Below are 16,910 nucleotides of genomic sequence, written 5' to 3'. Positions count from 1 at the left end.
TGCTCACACTGTCTCTCACTCTCTCTCTCAAAACTATATTAAAAACTTAAAAAAAATTTAAAAAACCATACAGGTTATTATATATAATTAACCCTAAAACAAACCAACCCCAAAAGAACAACAACAAAATCTTTACAAGGGAAAATAAATAAATCTATGAAGTGTTATCATACCCATTTATTTTTTAATTTAATTTTTTAATGTTTATTTATTTTTGAGAGGGAAAGAGAGGCAGAACATGAGCAGGAGAGGGGCATAGAGAAAGGGAGACACAGAATCTGAAGCGGGCTCCAGCCTCTGAGCTATCAGCCCAAAGCCTGATGCAGGGCTCAAACCCACAAACTGTGAGATCATGACCTGAGCTGAAATTGGATGCTTAACTGTCTGAGCCACCCAGGTGCCCCAATTGTTTTTTTTTTTTTTTTTTTTTAATTTTAGAAAGCATGCATGAGTAGGGGAGAAGGGTAGAGGAAGAGAAAGAGAGACTCTTAAGCAGGCTCTACATTCAGCATGGAGCCCAGTGTGGGGCTGGATCCCACGACCCTGGGATCATGACCTGAGCTGAAATCAGGAGTTGGCTGCTCAACCAACTGAGCCACCCAGGAACCCCTATTATCTCAATTTTAAAGCAGAGGAAATAAAGGCCTAGGTTGGTTTAGTAAACTGCATGAAGTCATAGCCAATTAGTGGTGAATCCAGCATTTACAGTGTTCTGCCATGCTCTAACCACAGAACTATACTATACATCCCCATGGAGAAAATGCTAAGGCTCTAAAATTTATCTCTAAATCTAACCACTTCCAAATTCCAGACCAAAATTTCTAAATAGCTACTTGCCATTTTCAAGGGATATCCTGCAGGAACTATAAACTTAGCATGTTTAAAGCTAAGCTAATCTTTACCTTCCAACTCTGCTACTTATGATTTGCATCTTATTGACAGTATCATTATTCTGTCAGTCATCCAATCATCTATGGAAATGTTTTTCTTTCCTTTTCTTTCTTTTTTTTTGGAGGGGGAGAGAAAGAGAGAGATGGCGCAAGTGATCAAGGGACATATAGAGAGAGAATCCCAGGAGAGGCAGAGAGAGAAAGGGGGTGTGAGAGAGAGACATAAGCGGGGTTGACCCAAAGTGGGGCTCGTGTTTACCCAGGGCCCAGGCTCACCCAATGTGGGGCTCAAACTCATGAACCGTGAGATCAGACCTAAGCCCAAGTCAGATGCTTAACAACTGAACCACCCAGGTGCCCTATGGAAATGTTCTTAAACAGCTTATTGAAATCTAAACATATCACACAGCATACAACTCACCCACTTAAAATGTACAGTCAGATAGGTTGTAGTATATTCAAAGAGTTGTGCAACCATCACCACCATCAATTTTAGGACATTCTTACCATCCCCCCCACCCCCCAAATCCCTGTCTTTCTACTTATTGTCTCTATAGATTTGCCTATTCTGGATATAGAATCAATCTTAACATCAATTTTGGCCATTTCCTGCCCCTAATCTCTCCCTACCCCCACAATGAATTGCTTGCCTCATTCCTTCAAGTGATAAGTCTCTCTTTTCCATGCTCATCATACTTTTAATTCAGGCAAGCATTACCTCTTGCCCAGTTCACTTACTTATTCACTTAGTAATTACTGACTTCTCTCTTCTACCCATGCTGTATAATGCTGCTTGAGACGCCTGAAACATTCAATGGTTTCCCACTACACAAAGAATGAAGTTCACACTCCTAAATGTGACACAAAAGAGCCACCATATCCAACTCTAGCTACTTTTCCAGCCTCATCTCTCCTGCCTGCACCATTCATTCCATGCTTCAGTCATAGGATTATATAAAAAGAATATGGCACATATGTCACATTTTATAGTTTTCCGTATTTTGGGAAAAATTCTCAAGACTGGTTTCACACTGGATTTTTGTTTTTATACAAATTATACTGGCTTCTAGACACAGAGTTTATACGCTAAAGGCTTTTCTAGAATTGGCATATAAAAATTCATTTTTCAAAACAAAGTTGAAAATTTTGATGGAGTCTGTCATTAGAAGGATATGGAAACTGAAGAAATGCTATTCAGCTGGTTGGAAAAGACCTTTGGGCAGGGACACAGAGCAGCAGCTGGAGTCAGTATCAGTTCTCCCAACAAGCCCATGCCAGCCACGTCATCAGGGATGAAAAGCATTACTGGATGTCCTAGCACAGGATGAATTCGGGTGCAGAGTACTTCAGCTGCACCAAATTTTGGTTTACTGTCAAAAAACAGGTAAGATATATTTAGCTTTTTTCTTTCTTAAGAAGTTATTTTCTTTATTTTTATTTTTTTTCCTTTCCTTTTTTTTTTTTAAGTAGGCTCCATGATGGCATGCCTGGCTGGCTCAGTGGAATATGTGACTCTTGATCCCAAGGTTGTGAGTTTGGGCCCCACACAGGGTGTAGAGCTTACTTAAAATAAAATCTTTAAACATAAATAAAATAGGCCCCACACCCAATGTGGGACTTGACTCCAGGACCCTGAGATCAAGAGTCACATGCTCTACTGGCTGAGCCAGCCAGGTGCCACTTAAGAAATTATTTTAGGGGCATTCAAAATTCTTTGGATATCTCTAGCATATGCATAATTCAATAATCCACCATGTCAGTTTTACTGGAATAAGTAACTTGGGTCTCACTCAAGAAATCAGAAGCGATAGAAAGAGCAGACAAATTGGCATTTCAGGAATAATATCATGGCTCCTGCTTCGCTGCCACTATGCAGGTAAAAATTTTTTTTAATGTTATTTATTTTTGAGAGAGAGAGAGAGAGAGAGAGAGAGAATGAGCAGGTGAGGGGCCAGAGAGAGAGGGAGACACAGAATCCGAAGCAGGCTCCAGGCTCTGAGCTGTCAGCACAAAACACAACATGGAGCTTGAACCCACTAACCATGAGATCATGATCTGAGCCGAAGTCGGACGCTTAACCAACTGAGCCACTCAGGCGACCCTGCCACTATACAGTTTTATATTCTCTAAAGTGTATTTCCTCCACTAAAATTACTCCATAGTTCTGAGCAGAAGTTTCCAAAATCAAAGATTAGCATGATGGGGGTAGGGGTGAAGGAGTCCCTGAATCACAACAGCCTAAAACTAGCCTTCTGATACTTAAATCTGCTCTCACACATGCTACACCTTCCCCTGAAGGAGTCTGAGGTTACTGTTTGATAGGAGTAATCAAAAAAATTAGGTCATCTTACTCTCCCAAAAGAATCTAGTGAAATTTGATATTTGCTTACTTTCTCACAGCTCTTTTTTAAATAGGAAAAAATACTAATGAACATTTTTCCTCTTTCTTTAAACTGATCAGGTCATCCAAGAATATATGTCCACAAACACTGGTTCAGAGGCTTAAACTTTTTCAGTAAATCTATGATAATGAGCTGTCTAACTGTAAGGACTGTATGACAGTAGAGGACTACTAAAGATAGATAAAGGGTGGGGACTTTGTTTACTGCACATATTAAAGAATAAAAAAATTCTAATCTGAAGTGTGATTTCAGCTAAGAGTAAAAAATCAGACTAAAAAGCCATGAGCAGTCTCTTCAAACCTTAAGATCCTATAACTATGAGTGCTGATTCAGGCTACACAAATTGAGTCAAAAACTATTCAATAAAGAATAAGTTAGTTGGACTTAATCATAAATTGTTTTTTTCTTGCTATAAGGCACGTTCACTTTGGATTCTCTGGTATGTAGATAGCATAGGAAGGCAAGGCAGAGGGTTCTATTCCATTTATTTGCCATCTTCTCGATAGAATTTTTTGTAGTCTGAAGGAGGTGGAGGTGGAGAAAGGACTTCCAAACCTATGCAAAATGCTGATGCACAAAAAATAATATACAAAGAATTCCTCTGTATTCATAATATCTTTCTAGCCAAAAGTTCAAGTAACCTTCTAAAGTCCTTCCTCTCTTCTCACATGTAAATAAGATTGAAATTTGTTTCATTTATAGAAAAAATTAAGACATGGAAAAGAGAAGGGACATGTCCTCGGGTCAATTAGAATATATTCAAGGAGCCAGAAAAAATGAGAGTTTTCAATACAAATAGCTTAAAATTTTTACTTCCACTTTTCTTACAGAGAATCCAATACCTGGCACTAAGAAATGACAAATGAGACTCTGTTCAATTTCTACCACATTCATGCTCCTAACAGGAGAGTAAAACATGGAGAGGGACAACAATGCTTTTACCCTTCACCTCACATAATGCTGATAGTTTATAACAAGAGCAATTCCATTCGACAGGTTCAAAGTGGGTTCATTCTTTGTCCTGGAAAGCAAAGCAAAGCTAAGGCATATTTCAGAGATTCTAAAACCGATCTTTACCCAATACAAATTTTGGCCCATGACCACCACCACCCACAGAGATTACTGGAATTCAATAACCAGTTAATCAAGAGGAAAATGGTAATTTTTAAGATCACCCGCTCTAGTGAGAGGGAAAGGCATGAAAGGTTTGGATGAATCTACTTACTCATTTAAAGTTAACATAGAATAAGGAAATGTGGGGGGAATCTCAGAAAATTAGTTTCAAGGTAACTTTGGGTCAAGAAGTCAAACTGTGAAGCTACTAGAAACAGGGAAATAATGACTGAGAAAAACTATAAAACCATGGCATAAACTTAAGCCATTGATTTAAGGACTTACCCAAAGATTTCCAAGGAAAGGATCCCATTCACCTTTACACTGAAATTAAATCTAATCTGCAAGGTAAATAGGGTGTGAGATTTAATATGAACTAGGATGGAGATTAAAAAACTTCCATACTTAATTCCCAAAGGGGAAGATATTCTTTATATCACTTTTTTTTTCACTTGTACTTTCCCAAACAACACAATTAACATTTGCCTGTACTCAAATTCTGCATCTACAATTTATATTGAGTCCTACACTTCAATTCCAAGTGGTCACAGATTATCAGAATATCTTACCTTTTGTTCTCTGTTCTCCCAATGTTGTATCTTCTCCCCCTTAAAGGAACTATTGATTTTTCTCTCCATTCTTTCCATTGTTTTCATACATAGAACATTCCACGCTTTTTCTTTTCATTTTCCTTCCTTGCCCCCATCTGACTTTTATGTCCTCCCTCCAATTCACTTCACTGTCCTAATTATTTTCTACCTTTGATTTACATTTTTCTTTCTATGTAACAGGGGACTCTAGAGCCAGAATGCCTGACTTCAAATCCTGGCTCTGCAAGTTATTTAACCTCTATACCATAGCTTCCTCAGCTGTAAAATGGGAATAATGATGATAAAACCTACTTCACAAGAGCTGTTGAATGGGGTGAGTGAATAAGTGTGTGGAAAGGATTCAGAATCGTGACTGGCATGCAATATGCACTAAACCCTGCCAAAGACAGAAAAAGCAGAAAGCTTGCAAGAGAAAAAAAAAGGGGGGGAGAACTTATATAACATACTTAATGGTGTGTATCCCTATAAACATATCTAACTACAGCTAATAATAAAATTATAGCTCTCCAAAGTTTGAAGTACTTTGTTAAAATTTCCTGATTTGCTCTTATAGTCACTTTGGAAAAGGAGATAATCAGCAAGTTTTATTGTCCAGGTTTAATAGAAAAATGAAGCACAGAGGAGGCAAAAAAAGTATCTAAACTGATACAATAAGACAATATGGAAGTAAAAATAACAACCCAAAGAAAGCTCTATATCCAAGAGCTCTCAACTATGTCACATGACCAATACCAACACTGTGTTAGGGACACAGAAATCACATCAATTCTATATTAAAATTGTAATTATTGTCATTAGAAGAAACAGGATCAGGGGCGCCTGGATGGCTCAGTCAGTTAAGTGTCCAGCTTCGGCTCGGGTCTTGATCTCACAGTTCGTGGGTTCGAGCCCTGTGTCGGGCTCTGTGCTAACAGCTAGCTCTGAGCCTAGAGTCTGCTCTGAATTCTTTGTCTCCCTCTCTCTCTCTGACCCCCTCTGCTCACTCTACCTCTCTCTCTCAGAAATAAATTTTTAAAAATTTTAAAAAAGAAAGAAACAGGATCAATTATATCCTTCCATGTCCTACATAGTAGAGGTATCTTGAAAACATGTGATTTAAAAGAATCATTACTGGGGCACGTGAGCGGCTCAGTAGGTTGATCATACAACTTTGGCCCAGGTCATGATCTCACAGTTTATGAGTTTGAGCACTGCATCAGACACATTCTGTGTCTCCATCTCTCTCTGGACCTCCCCTCCTCTCTCTCTCAAAAAAAAAAAAAAAAAGGCATTAAAATAAATAAATAAATAACCGGCTCATTATTATGCAAAAGAACAGCTTACCTTAGGGTGTACCATGATGATTTTACGTAAAAAGTTCTTTATCACCAAACTATCTGTCATCAAAGTTCTGGGCTTTTCATCAACCTGTAACAATACAACAAAAACTTCCATCACATACACAAACCCAGGAGCATAAATTAATTAAATTGTGATATTTCTTCCTATAAAGGTAACTTTCACCTTAGAAAGTTTTTCAGACATACAAGGGGAAACGTCTTTTGTTCTAAGAACTGGACACAAAAGGGAATCTAACAGCCATCATTCCTTGGGTTAAATGTAACTTTAGGATACATGCGAACAAAGATCACACTAACACCCACAATCTCAAAACAACTTTTTGGAACAAATTTAAAAGTAGTTCAAACCAGAGCTAAGAAGTGTTAACTCTTTCTTAGCTCTACCATCCCGATGTAAGAGTCAGTCTCTATTAAGAATGGAATGAAAGGTGCGCCTCAGTAGGTAAGCAGTTAGGCGTCCAACTTCAGCTCAGGTCATGATCTCACAGTTCATAGGTTTGAGCCCCGTGTTGGACTCTGTGCTGATGGCTAGCTCAAAGCCTGGAGACTGTCTTTGGATTCTGTGTCTCCCTCTCTGATCCTCCCCTGCTCACGCTGTCTCTCTCTCTCCTAGAAATAAATTTTTTAAAAAAATTAAATAAAAAAAATTTAAAAATTACGTATGTAATGAAAACAAAATCACTTAATTGCTCTGGACTTCATTTACTAATCCTCAAAACAGGGATAAAAGTTAATCATTCTCCCTCACAGAACTGTTTTAAAGATCAAATAATAATCTGAAAGTATGTATTATATATGGCAACAATCATAGATATCACTTGTTGAATGCCTACTATATAGCAAGCATTTTGCAGGTGCTGTATCTACATTACCTCACAACAATCCTGGAGGCAAGTATTACTATCTTCTCTGTAGGTTTTTTTAAACAAGGCTCAGAGAAGTTAAGCAACTTGCCTAGGTTACTCAGCTGTTCAGTGAGAGAGCCAGAATTTGACCTTAAGTCCGTCTAACATCAACTGTCCATGCTCTTTCCAACATACTCAGATACCTCCCTATGAATATAATAAAATTTACAATTTAATGAGGATTTTCTCTATTCCATGAATGAAGCAAAAGTATCTTACTCATATTAATTATCTCATTTACCTCTCATAAAAGCCCTACTAGGTACACATGACCCACATCTTGTGGATGAAAAAAATCAATCTCAAAGAGGTCAAACAACTTTCTTGAGGTTACCTGATCTGGCTTCAAAGCTTTAGTATTAACCACTATCCTATAATGATTCATTATATTTAATACAATGTCCCCAAAACTAAAGTTAGAAGGAGTCTTCTACAAAATGGAGAAGTCTAGGAAAATGAGACGAAGAAATAGAGTAAAATATCAGTAAGTTCCTACTGGTGGCTCAGAAAATACAGAGCCATGTAGTAGGCACATATTAAGAAAAAAATGGTCCCAGACCTCAAAATATCATAATGCAAGGAGGAAGAAACAGAAAGAAGAATAAGTTATTGTAATACTTTTTATAACTACACTGGAAATGAGATCACGAATTGTACGATGAGTGGGAAATTAGATTATTACAGAATCATTAGAAAAAATTATCAGAAAAATGGATGGGAATTATTAGAAAATTTTGGGTACAGATCTAGGATTATTCATACACATAAACAGTGGTAATTAAATAATAACTGAAGCATATACATCACAGTTATATCCTTCATTTAAAAAATTTTATCATAAAATGTTCAAATAGAAAAGCAACGATCTCTTCAAAGCATTTTCTGTACTTAGCACTTCCAAAACAACTTCTTGGAACAATTTCAAACTTCTGTAGCCTTGGTTATTATAGGGTACATCATAGAAAGGGCTAATTATATCTAGCAGTAAGGCAACCAAGTAAGTGTAAATTCCTTCAGCAGCTACCAGAGAGGGGCTACAATTAATAATGATGAGAGGTACCATTTACTGAACACCTGCTACATACCAGTTTATATGCAAGTAGGAAATTCCCCCATTTTATTTATGAAAATAATGAGATTAAATAAGCTGTTTGATTTGTCCAAGGTCACACATGGCTAGTTAAGAACTGGGATTCAAACCTAGACATAACTTGTTTCAAAGCCTACATGCCACTATGCAATGCTATCTCTCCAAGAAAGTTCATTTTCTGTACATATAGCTTCCTGAATGGGATATTATGTTATCTATCATTACTTTTTTTAAAATTTGTTAATGGTTTTTATTTATTTCTGAGAGAGGGAGAGAGACAGCATGAGCAGGGGAGGGTCAGGGAGAGGGAGACACAGAATCTGAAGCAGGCTCCAGGCTCTGAGCTAGCTGTCAGCACAGAGCCCGACATGGGGCTCGAACCCACGAACCGTGAGATCATGACCTGAGCTGAAGTTGGGACGCCCAACCGACTGAGCCACCCAGGCACCCCTATTTATCATTACTTTTATGGACCCTGATAGGCAATGCTTATGCAAACTCCTGAATTATCCACTCAAAACACTTAATAGAGCTTATTATTTACCTGGAGCTACAGAGGTAAATAAAACAATCTATGAATTTGAAGAGTTCAGTTAAGTAGAAGGGAAAGACAAATAATTTAAATGACAATATGAAAGTTTTATAATTTAGTTATATAAGAGATGCTAAAGAAATACACGAGACTGGCACCTAAGTCAGAATAAGAAGATAAAGTGCCCTAATGTCATATCAGCAGAGAATAGTTAACATAAAGCAAATGCCTCCTTTTAAGATCTACTCATAAATTACTGAGAGAAAGAGAGAGAGAATATATGTATGTGTGTACATCTACAAAGTCTTTTACAGCCTTTTACAATTGGGTGTTAGAAACCCAGTACCCCAGCATGGCATACCTATAGAAGCAGTGAATTTACTTAAGTGTTGTTAGGAAAAACTAGAACCTGCCACCTCTTGGCAGCAAAAACCACTACTGAATCATATGTTCCAGCATTCACCTTTAAATACAAATCTAATTACATCACAGAATATCAGAGCTGTTTTATATTTTCAAACTGAACTTATGTAGTCACAGGCCCTATATGACTGTTTAGAAGAAAGTCAGTCAGTGCCTCTGTCTCTTCCTGTCTCTAAATAGAACAACAGAGATAGATAAATATAAGTAGGAAGATGTGCTTATAGGTATATATGTGTATCTCTACCAATTTTCTCATTTTTAGTATAATAGCAAAACTAAATATAAAAATGGATAAAGCTTTGAAGAAGATCTTGTAAAATCAAATTGTTTTTGGAAGTACATCTTACCAGCCTAATTGACTCCAAGATGCAAGATACAAGACTGACTCTGATGTGGCACCTGGCTGGCTCAGTTGGTTAAGTGCTCAACTTCGGCTCAGATCATGATCTCACGGTCCGTGGGTTCGAGCCCCACATTGGACTCTGTGCTGACAGCTCAGAGCCTGGAGCTGCTTTGGATTCTGTGTCTCCCTCTCTCTCTGCCCCTCCTCCACTCGCTCTCTGTCTCTCAAAATAAAATAAAGACATAAAAAAAAAAACTAAAAAAAAAAAAAAAGACTGAATCTGAGCTTATGCATCTCTCCTAAATGAAGCTCTCTTTGTATTTCTTAGGATTAGCTCTCTTTACATGCCCAAAGCAATGGATCATTTATTATAGCTTTTCCACAGATGTCTCCTTTCACTAGCCTCTGCTATGAACCTTGCTATCTGACCCTTCTCCCCATTTGAGGTATATATAATTAGCTTGTTCACAATCTCCCCTTCTCACTTTCTTCATTCAAATATCTTTTAAATAGCTGCACAGTGCCAGAAACAATGAGATGTAATAGAACAAATGCTTTCAGGAAATCCTTGTTCCTCTGAGGTCATACTACTCTTCCCCACTCACCAGCTGACTGTAGGCACTAAGATCAGTTTCCCCCAGCACTTTAAAGACATGCTATCATCTGAGTTGACTTCCACATCCAAGTAGGGGGCCTGTCTAAGCAACAATTTAGACATAATTTCCTGACCTCTTCAACTTCAATGACCTTTACCTCCATGCATTTCCAGCCACCTATTTCCATGGCCATAGTTTGGAACGGTACCATTCTAAAAACCTGAAACTGAAATGCCTCACTCTTATGTGAAAAAGTGCACATCAAGATGTTAACAGTGGCTACCTTGATTAAGTCAAATTATCTGTGTTCTAGATGCTCTCTTCAATTTTACTGAGGGAAACACTGCTTTTGCAATAAGACAAATTTTATCAGTCTGAAGACAAATTCCTATTTTTTCAAGTCTCTGAACTCCCTATAGCCAGATAATCTGTTTTCAGTCTCATCAGGAGATGAGACTTGGCCACTTCCCATTGGGTTAGATATTCTTCCTTTATATATCCTACCTTTATCATAATACATATTACAGTGTATTGTAATTATCTGTTTTCTTGTTTGTCTTATCCTTTAGATTCCAAGTTCCTTAGAATCAAGTAACATGTCTTTGGTCGCTGTATCTTCAACATCTAGCAAAGTGAGGTCGACTTGTACAAACACAAGTTTCTCAATGAGTGAATAAATATTCAAACAGACCTGACATGAGTACAAGACTTTGGTTCAAATTCTAATCCTGTCACTTAACTTTCATATGACCCTGGAAAGCCAATCTAATTCTCTGAATCTCAATTTTCTTCTATCTGTAAATTGGGTGATACTCTCTGTTCTACCCACTTCACAGAGATGTCGGGAGGCTTAAATAATATATATAAATGTTAGGTATAAGAATTATCATTGTTTAGACTGGCTAAAACACATGATCTCCTTTATTACAACTGCTTTCCTTGGTTCACTGAAATCACCTTTTTTATTGCTACTTGACGTTAATAGTTTCAGACCTGACTAACCATTAATTGCTCCAGACTGTTTACTTTTCATTCTCCTAAAGAAGATAAGGCACAGCCAGGAATATCTATTGTCGTAATACTGCACCCATTTCCTTTGAGAAGGAGCATATCATTGTCCAAACATGAAGAAAGAACTCCCAAGTGCTTCTTGGGAGAATGTTTAAAGTATTCAAATTCTTTATGTCTCCACAAATTCAAAGGAAAGAAAGAACAGGGAATCAGAGAATTGTTAAAGGGAATGGAAAACTCAACTGTCACTCTCATAAATCTGGGTTACAAATAAATCAATAAATATCTTTAAGTCAACCTAATAAAAATGTATCTCAATAGGATCTACACTGGGAATCCATTTTTCTCTTCTCTTTAAGGAGATCTAAACTCAAATAATGGCTTAATTTCAGTGGTTCTCAAATTTACCTGCACATTAGGAATCACCTGGGAATTTTTTTCATCTGGGATTTCAAAAATATTTCAAAGCCCAGGCCACACCAGTGTGGACTAAATTGTGTCCCCCCAAATTCACACATTGAAGTCCTAGCCCTCCATGTGACTGTATCTGGAGACAGGACCTTAAGGACATAAATAAAGTTAAATGAGATCATAAACATGGAGCCCTAATCTGACAGGACAGGTGTCCTTATAAGAAGTGGTAGACATTAGCGAGCTTTCTCACCACATATACACAGAGGAACCATGTGAGGAAACAGTGACTAGGTACCTTAATCTTAAACTTCTAGACTCCAAAAGTCTGAGGAAATAATTTTCTGTTTTTTAACCACCCAATCCATAGTATTTTTTAAGGCAGCCTGAGCAAACTAATCCAATACCCTAGGCCAATTAAATCACAACCTCTTGGAGTGGGACATAAATAACAGTAGTTTAGAAGCTACCAGGTGTTTTAAAATCTGCACAGAGAAGTTTGGGAACCAATGCCTTAGTTCATTTCAACTTGGAACTGTGCTTTTCTTTCCTTTTTTTCTTTTTTTTTTAATAAGTAAGTTACATTTCTTTTTTTTTTTTTTTTTTAATGTTTTATTTCTGAGAAAGAAAGAGAGAGACAGCTTGAGAAGGGGAGGGTCAGAGAAAGAGGGAGATACAGAATCTGAAACAGGCTCCAGGCTCTGAGCTGGCTGTCAGCACAGAGCCCAACCTGGGGCTCAAACCCATGAACCGTGAGATCATGACCTGAGCCAAAGTTGGACGCTTAACCGACTGAGCCACCCAGGTGCCCCTGTGCTTTTCTTTCCTATTATTAGATTTGTAGAAAAATAAGAATCATGACGTCAGTAATTTATAGAACCGCAACAAAACCTGCCTCAAAAATCACCTGGAAGGGTATTACCCCTGATATGTCCTGAGAATAGCTGGCTTCTTCTGAAGTCCAATTCAGCTTTGCAGAGAATCCAGGCAGTAGAGATTGTATTTCTGTGTAAAAACAAATGACGACAAAAAAAAAAAAGGCAGTTTGGATAAGTACCAGAGTTTCTGGAATTGTTTATTAAACTGATGAGCCAAGAAGCCATTTCCCTGATGAAAAGATTATCTGCAAAATTTAAACTATGACTGGAAATGGCTATGCATCAGCAAATTGCTTGAACATTTAGAATTACTTTATGGGGTTAAGACATTTAATCTCATGTTTTCAATTTTTCACATTTGCTAAATCAATTTGTATTTTCAGTTAATTTCCACAAGGTCATGTCCAAAGCTACAAATCTTCAGAACTGATAGCTCTAGCTTATATTCTTGTATTTTTAATAAATTAATTCATTATTTGATAAGTACAAATCCAGTAAGTGAGTGAATTTAGAATTAAAAGCAGAAAAATTCAAGAATGACCCTCTCAGGCATTTACCTAATACAGTACTTTCTTTAATAAGGTAGTCTTTACAAAGTAAAATAAACTCTTGCTAATTTTGTTCACAAATTGACCACTTGGTGTGTTTACATATATTGACTTAGAACTATCTTTCCACAAAGGACAAGCAGGTCTTGCATCACCAACAAAGAGAACCTCAAAATTTGTATCATCGTTCTTCCTTTCTTTATCTTGGCCCTCATAAAGGAAAAGAACCAAATCTCCCATTTTATAAAATGTCATCCCTTATTTCCCCTCTACATTACTAGTAGAATGGAGAACTAAAAACAAAGATTTTGTAAATGAGGTTATAACAGTGTTGATATTATACAAGAATCCAACTTTAAAAACTTAATAACAAAATGCATCCTAAAATAATAGCACAACTTTCTCCTACAGTACTCATACTACATATCTAATAAAGCTGTTACCTTCTCAGAAAGTATGGACATTACCAAGATCAAGTACTAGCTATCATAGCTATCTATCTTTTTTTTTTTTCTGAGAGAGAGAGAGAGACAGCGTGAGCAGGGGAGGGTCAGAGAGAGAGGGAGATACAGAATCCGAAACAGTCTCCAGGCTCTGAGCTGGCAGTCAGCACAGAGCCCAACGCGGGGCTCGAACCCACGAACCGTGAGATTTTAACCTGAACCGAAGTCGGACGCCCAACCGACTGAGCCACCCAGGCACCCCTAGCTATCAATCTTAATGGGTAGTATTTTGCTTGCCATCATTTGTTTTTCAAATATAATTCAGTCATAAAGCTTGGGAATAATAAGGCCACAGGATTATGCTACACTGAGGTTTAGTGAACTTGGCACTGAACCAAGATGCCTTGCATCAATCTTCAGTTTTACCATGACCAACTTTCTGACCTAAAGTGACCCCTTTTTACTGTGATTAAATTACCTCTTGTGAACTAAGAGAAAATTTGTTCCTGAATCCTACCTTGTCTTTGAGGTATTGATACAGTGCAGAATGGGGAAAACATAAATACATGAGAAAAAGTACGGTCAAAACTAAATTCTCCAGAAATCTCAATAACGATTTAAAAGAAAATGTGTAGTTATTTGAGGAAAATCAATTTCAACTGCCTCACTTCATACACACACACAGACCTTCAGATGGACTAAGAGTTAAATGTGAAAGGCAGAAAAATAAAACTAAATAAAAGCCTTCTATTTTTTTTTTAATGTTTATTTATTTACTTTGAAAGAGAGAGTGAACACAGGGGAGTGGCAGAGAGAGGGGGACAGAGAATCCCAAGCAGGCTCTGCACTATCGGTGCAGAGCTGGACGTAGGCATCACTCACAAACTGTTGAGTTCGTAACCTAAGCCGAAATCAAGAGTCAGTCGCTTAACTGACTGAGCAACTTAGGGGCCCCTAAGCTTTCTATTTCAAGATAAGTTGGGCATATTTTGAAATGGCACCTTCCAATTCAAACACATAAAATAATAAAACAAGTATTTTTTAAGTTTTTATTTAAATTCCAGTTAGTCAACATATAGTTTAATATTAGTTTCAGGTGTACAATATAGTGATTCAATACTTTCATACATCACCCGGTGCTCATCACAAGTGCCTGCCTTAATACCCATCACCTATTAAAACAAGTATTTTTATTTAAAAAAATTTTTTTGAGAGAGAGAATGAGTGGGACAGGGGCAGAGAGAGAGGGAGACACAGAATCTGAAGCTGGCTCCAAGCTCTGGCTGAGCTGTCAGCACAGAGCCCGACACAAGGCTTGAACCCACGAACTGTGAGAGTATGACCTGAGCCGATGTCAGATGCCCAACCGACTGAACCACCCAGCCACCCCAAAACAAGTATGTTTAAATCTTAATAAATACATAGTCTAAAAAATACAGTCATGGTGAGAAAAAGAGAAAAATCTTTACAGACCAGAAATGGAGAGACAGATTTCCCTCATCTTCAGAAAGTAAAAAGAGAAAATCCACAATGGTAGGTGAGGATCAAGAAATGCACCATCTTTGGGTCTGGACTGGGGAAAAACACACGGGGCTAATATTGCAACAGCCATAGATGTAGGAACAAGATCCACACAGGCCATACCAGGAGATCTAAACAAGGAAGCAAAACACAAACTAAGGACAGACATTTGCCACCTGCCTACCAAAGAGTTGGTTAAAGCCAAGTGATGCTAGTAGCAAGATCAATGACGCAAGATGAGGGCCTTAGAGCTATGTCATGTAAGTGGAGATAAAACTCAGAACTATATAGTCTATTAAGATGCAAGCACTTTGTATCTTGCCACTGAAGCAAAATTTAATCCAAGATATATATCCTGTAATATTAGGGCTCAGCAACAGAGAACTTCCTACTGGAACCCTGTCAATGCAGAATATGTTCAAAACAAATGGATGATGGACAATTAACTCTTAACTAAACATTACCAACAAAGATCAATAACATGAAAAATATGACATATATCAACTAATAAAACTTACACATAAGGAAACAGAATTAACAAAGCAATCTGAAAGGAATGGAAATTATCAACAAAACAAAAAGACAATCTACTGAATAAAAGAAGATATTTACAAGTGATATATATAAGGGGTTGATATCCAAAATAAATAAAGAACAACTCAACACCAAACCCCCCCACACACAAATAATCCAATTAAAAATGGGAAGATCTGAACAGACATTTTTCCAAAGATGACATACAGATGGCGAACAGATTCATGAAAAGATGCTCAACATCACTCATCATCAGGGAAATGCAAATCAAAACCACAATGAGATATCTTCTTACACCTGTCAGAACTGCTAAAATGAAAAACACAAGAAATAACAAGTATTGGTAGGAATGTGGATCCAAAATGAACTTTCATGCACTGTTTGTGGGAAAGTAAATTGGTACAGCCATTGAGGAAAACAGTATAGATGTTCCTCAAAAAATTAAAAACAGAACTACCATATGATCCAATAATTCCACTACTGGGTATTTACACACAAAAAAGGAGAAAACTAACTAAAAAAGACATCTGCACCCCTATATTTACTGCAGCGTTTATATATAACAGCCAAGATATAGAAGCAACCCAAATATCCACTAATAGATGAAGATGTGGTGTGTATGTATACATATGTATACACACACATATATACATCTATATCATATATATAGAGAGATATACACATACACACAGTGAAATATTACACAGCCATAAAAATCACCATATGAATTCACTCAAAAGTGAAAACAAAACAAATGAATAAACAAAGAAAAAGCAGAATCATACCTATAAATACAGAGAGCAAACTGATAGTTGCCTGAGGAGGGAGGAATGGGGGGTGGGCAAAATGGGTGATGGGGAGTAACAGATAGGCTGTGGTTATAGAAGGAACAGGTCATGAGAATAAAAGGTATGGCATAGGGAATATAGTCAATGATGTCATAATAGTGTTGCACGGTGACAGATGGCAGCTACATTTGCGTTGAGCATAGCACAACATGTAGAGATGTTGAATCACTGCAATATACCTGAAACTTATGTAGTACTGTGTGTCAACTATACTAAAATTTTAAAAATTTTCAAAAAAGAATACATGCCATAGATTAAACAGAAAGAGGGTAAAACTCTATTAGAAATCTTGGCAATTAAAGATACAGTGTTTGAAATGAAAATGTTATAGAAGGCAGATTAGTGACTGTAAAAGGGCATATTTAAAAGAAAAGGTAGTACCTGAATCTTTCATAGCAGCATTATTCATAGTAGGCAAAAGTTGAAACAACCCAAATGTCCGTCAATAATAAACAGATAAACAAAATATGC

At 37.2% G+C, this 16,910-nt stretch overlaps 1 protein-coding gene across 1 annotated transcript in view; it reads right to left on the bottom strand.

Annotated features, from left to right (window-relative positions):
- Positions 1–16,402, bottom strand: part of CUNH11orf80 (chromosome unknown C11orf80 homolog) — a 51,007-nt gene extending 34,605 nt beyond the window's left edge. The window contains exons 1-6 of the mRNA XM_039235528.1: positions 16,377–16,402; positions 12,563–12,672; positions 6,340–6,423; positions 4,691–4,746; positions 4,242–4,313; positions 2,065–2,260 (exon numbers count right to left, since the gene is read on the bottom strand). Coding sequence (XP_039091459.1) covers positions 2,065–2,260; positions 4,242–4,313; positions 4,691–4,746; positions 6,340–6,399 — 384 coding nt within the window. The 5' untranslated portion in view covers positions 6,400–6,423; positions 12,563–12,672; positions 16,377–16,402. The remainder of the gene's footprint in view (positions 1–2,064; positions 2,261–4,241; positions 4,314–4,690; positions 4,747–6,339; positions 6,424–12,562; positions 12,673–16,376) is intronic.
- Between the last annotated feature and the right edge of the window lie 508 nt (positions 16,403–16,910).

The sequence above is a fragment of the Hyaena hyaena genome, unplaced genomic scaffold (genome assembly GCF_003009895.1).
Source record: "Hyaena hyaena isolate Hyena2069 unplaced genomic scaffold, ASM300989v1 scaffold_98, whole genome shotgun sequence".
NCBI classification, from domain to species: Eukaryota; Metazoa; Chordata; class Mammalia; order Carnivora; family Hyaenidae; genus Hyaena; species Hyaena hyaena.
This window is presented reverse-complemented; position numbering and strand designations above follow the sequence as displayed.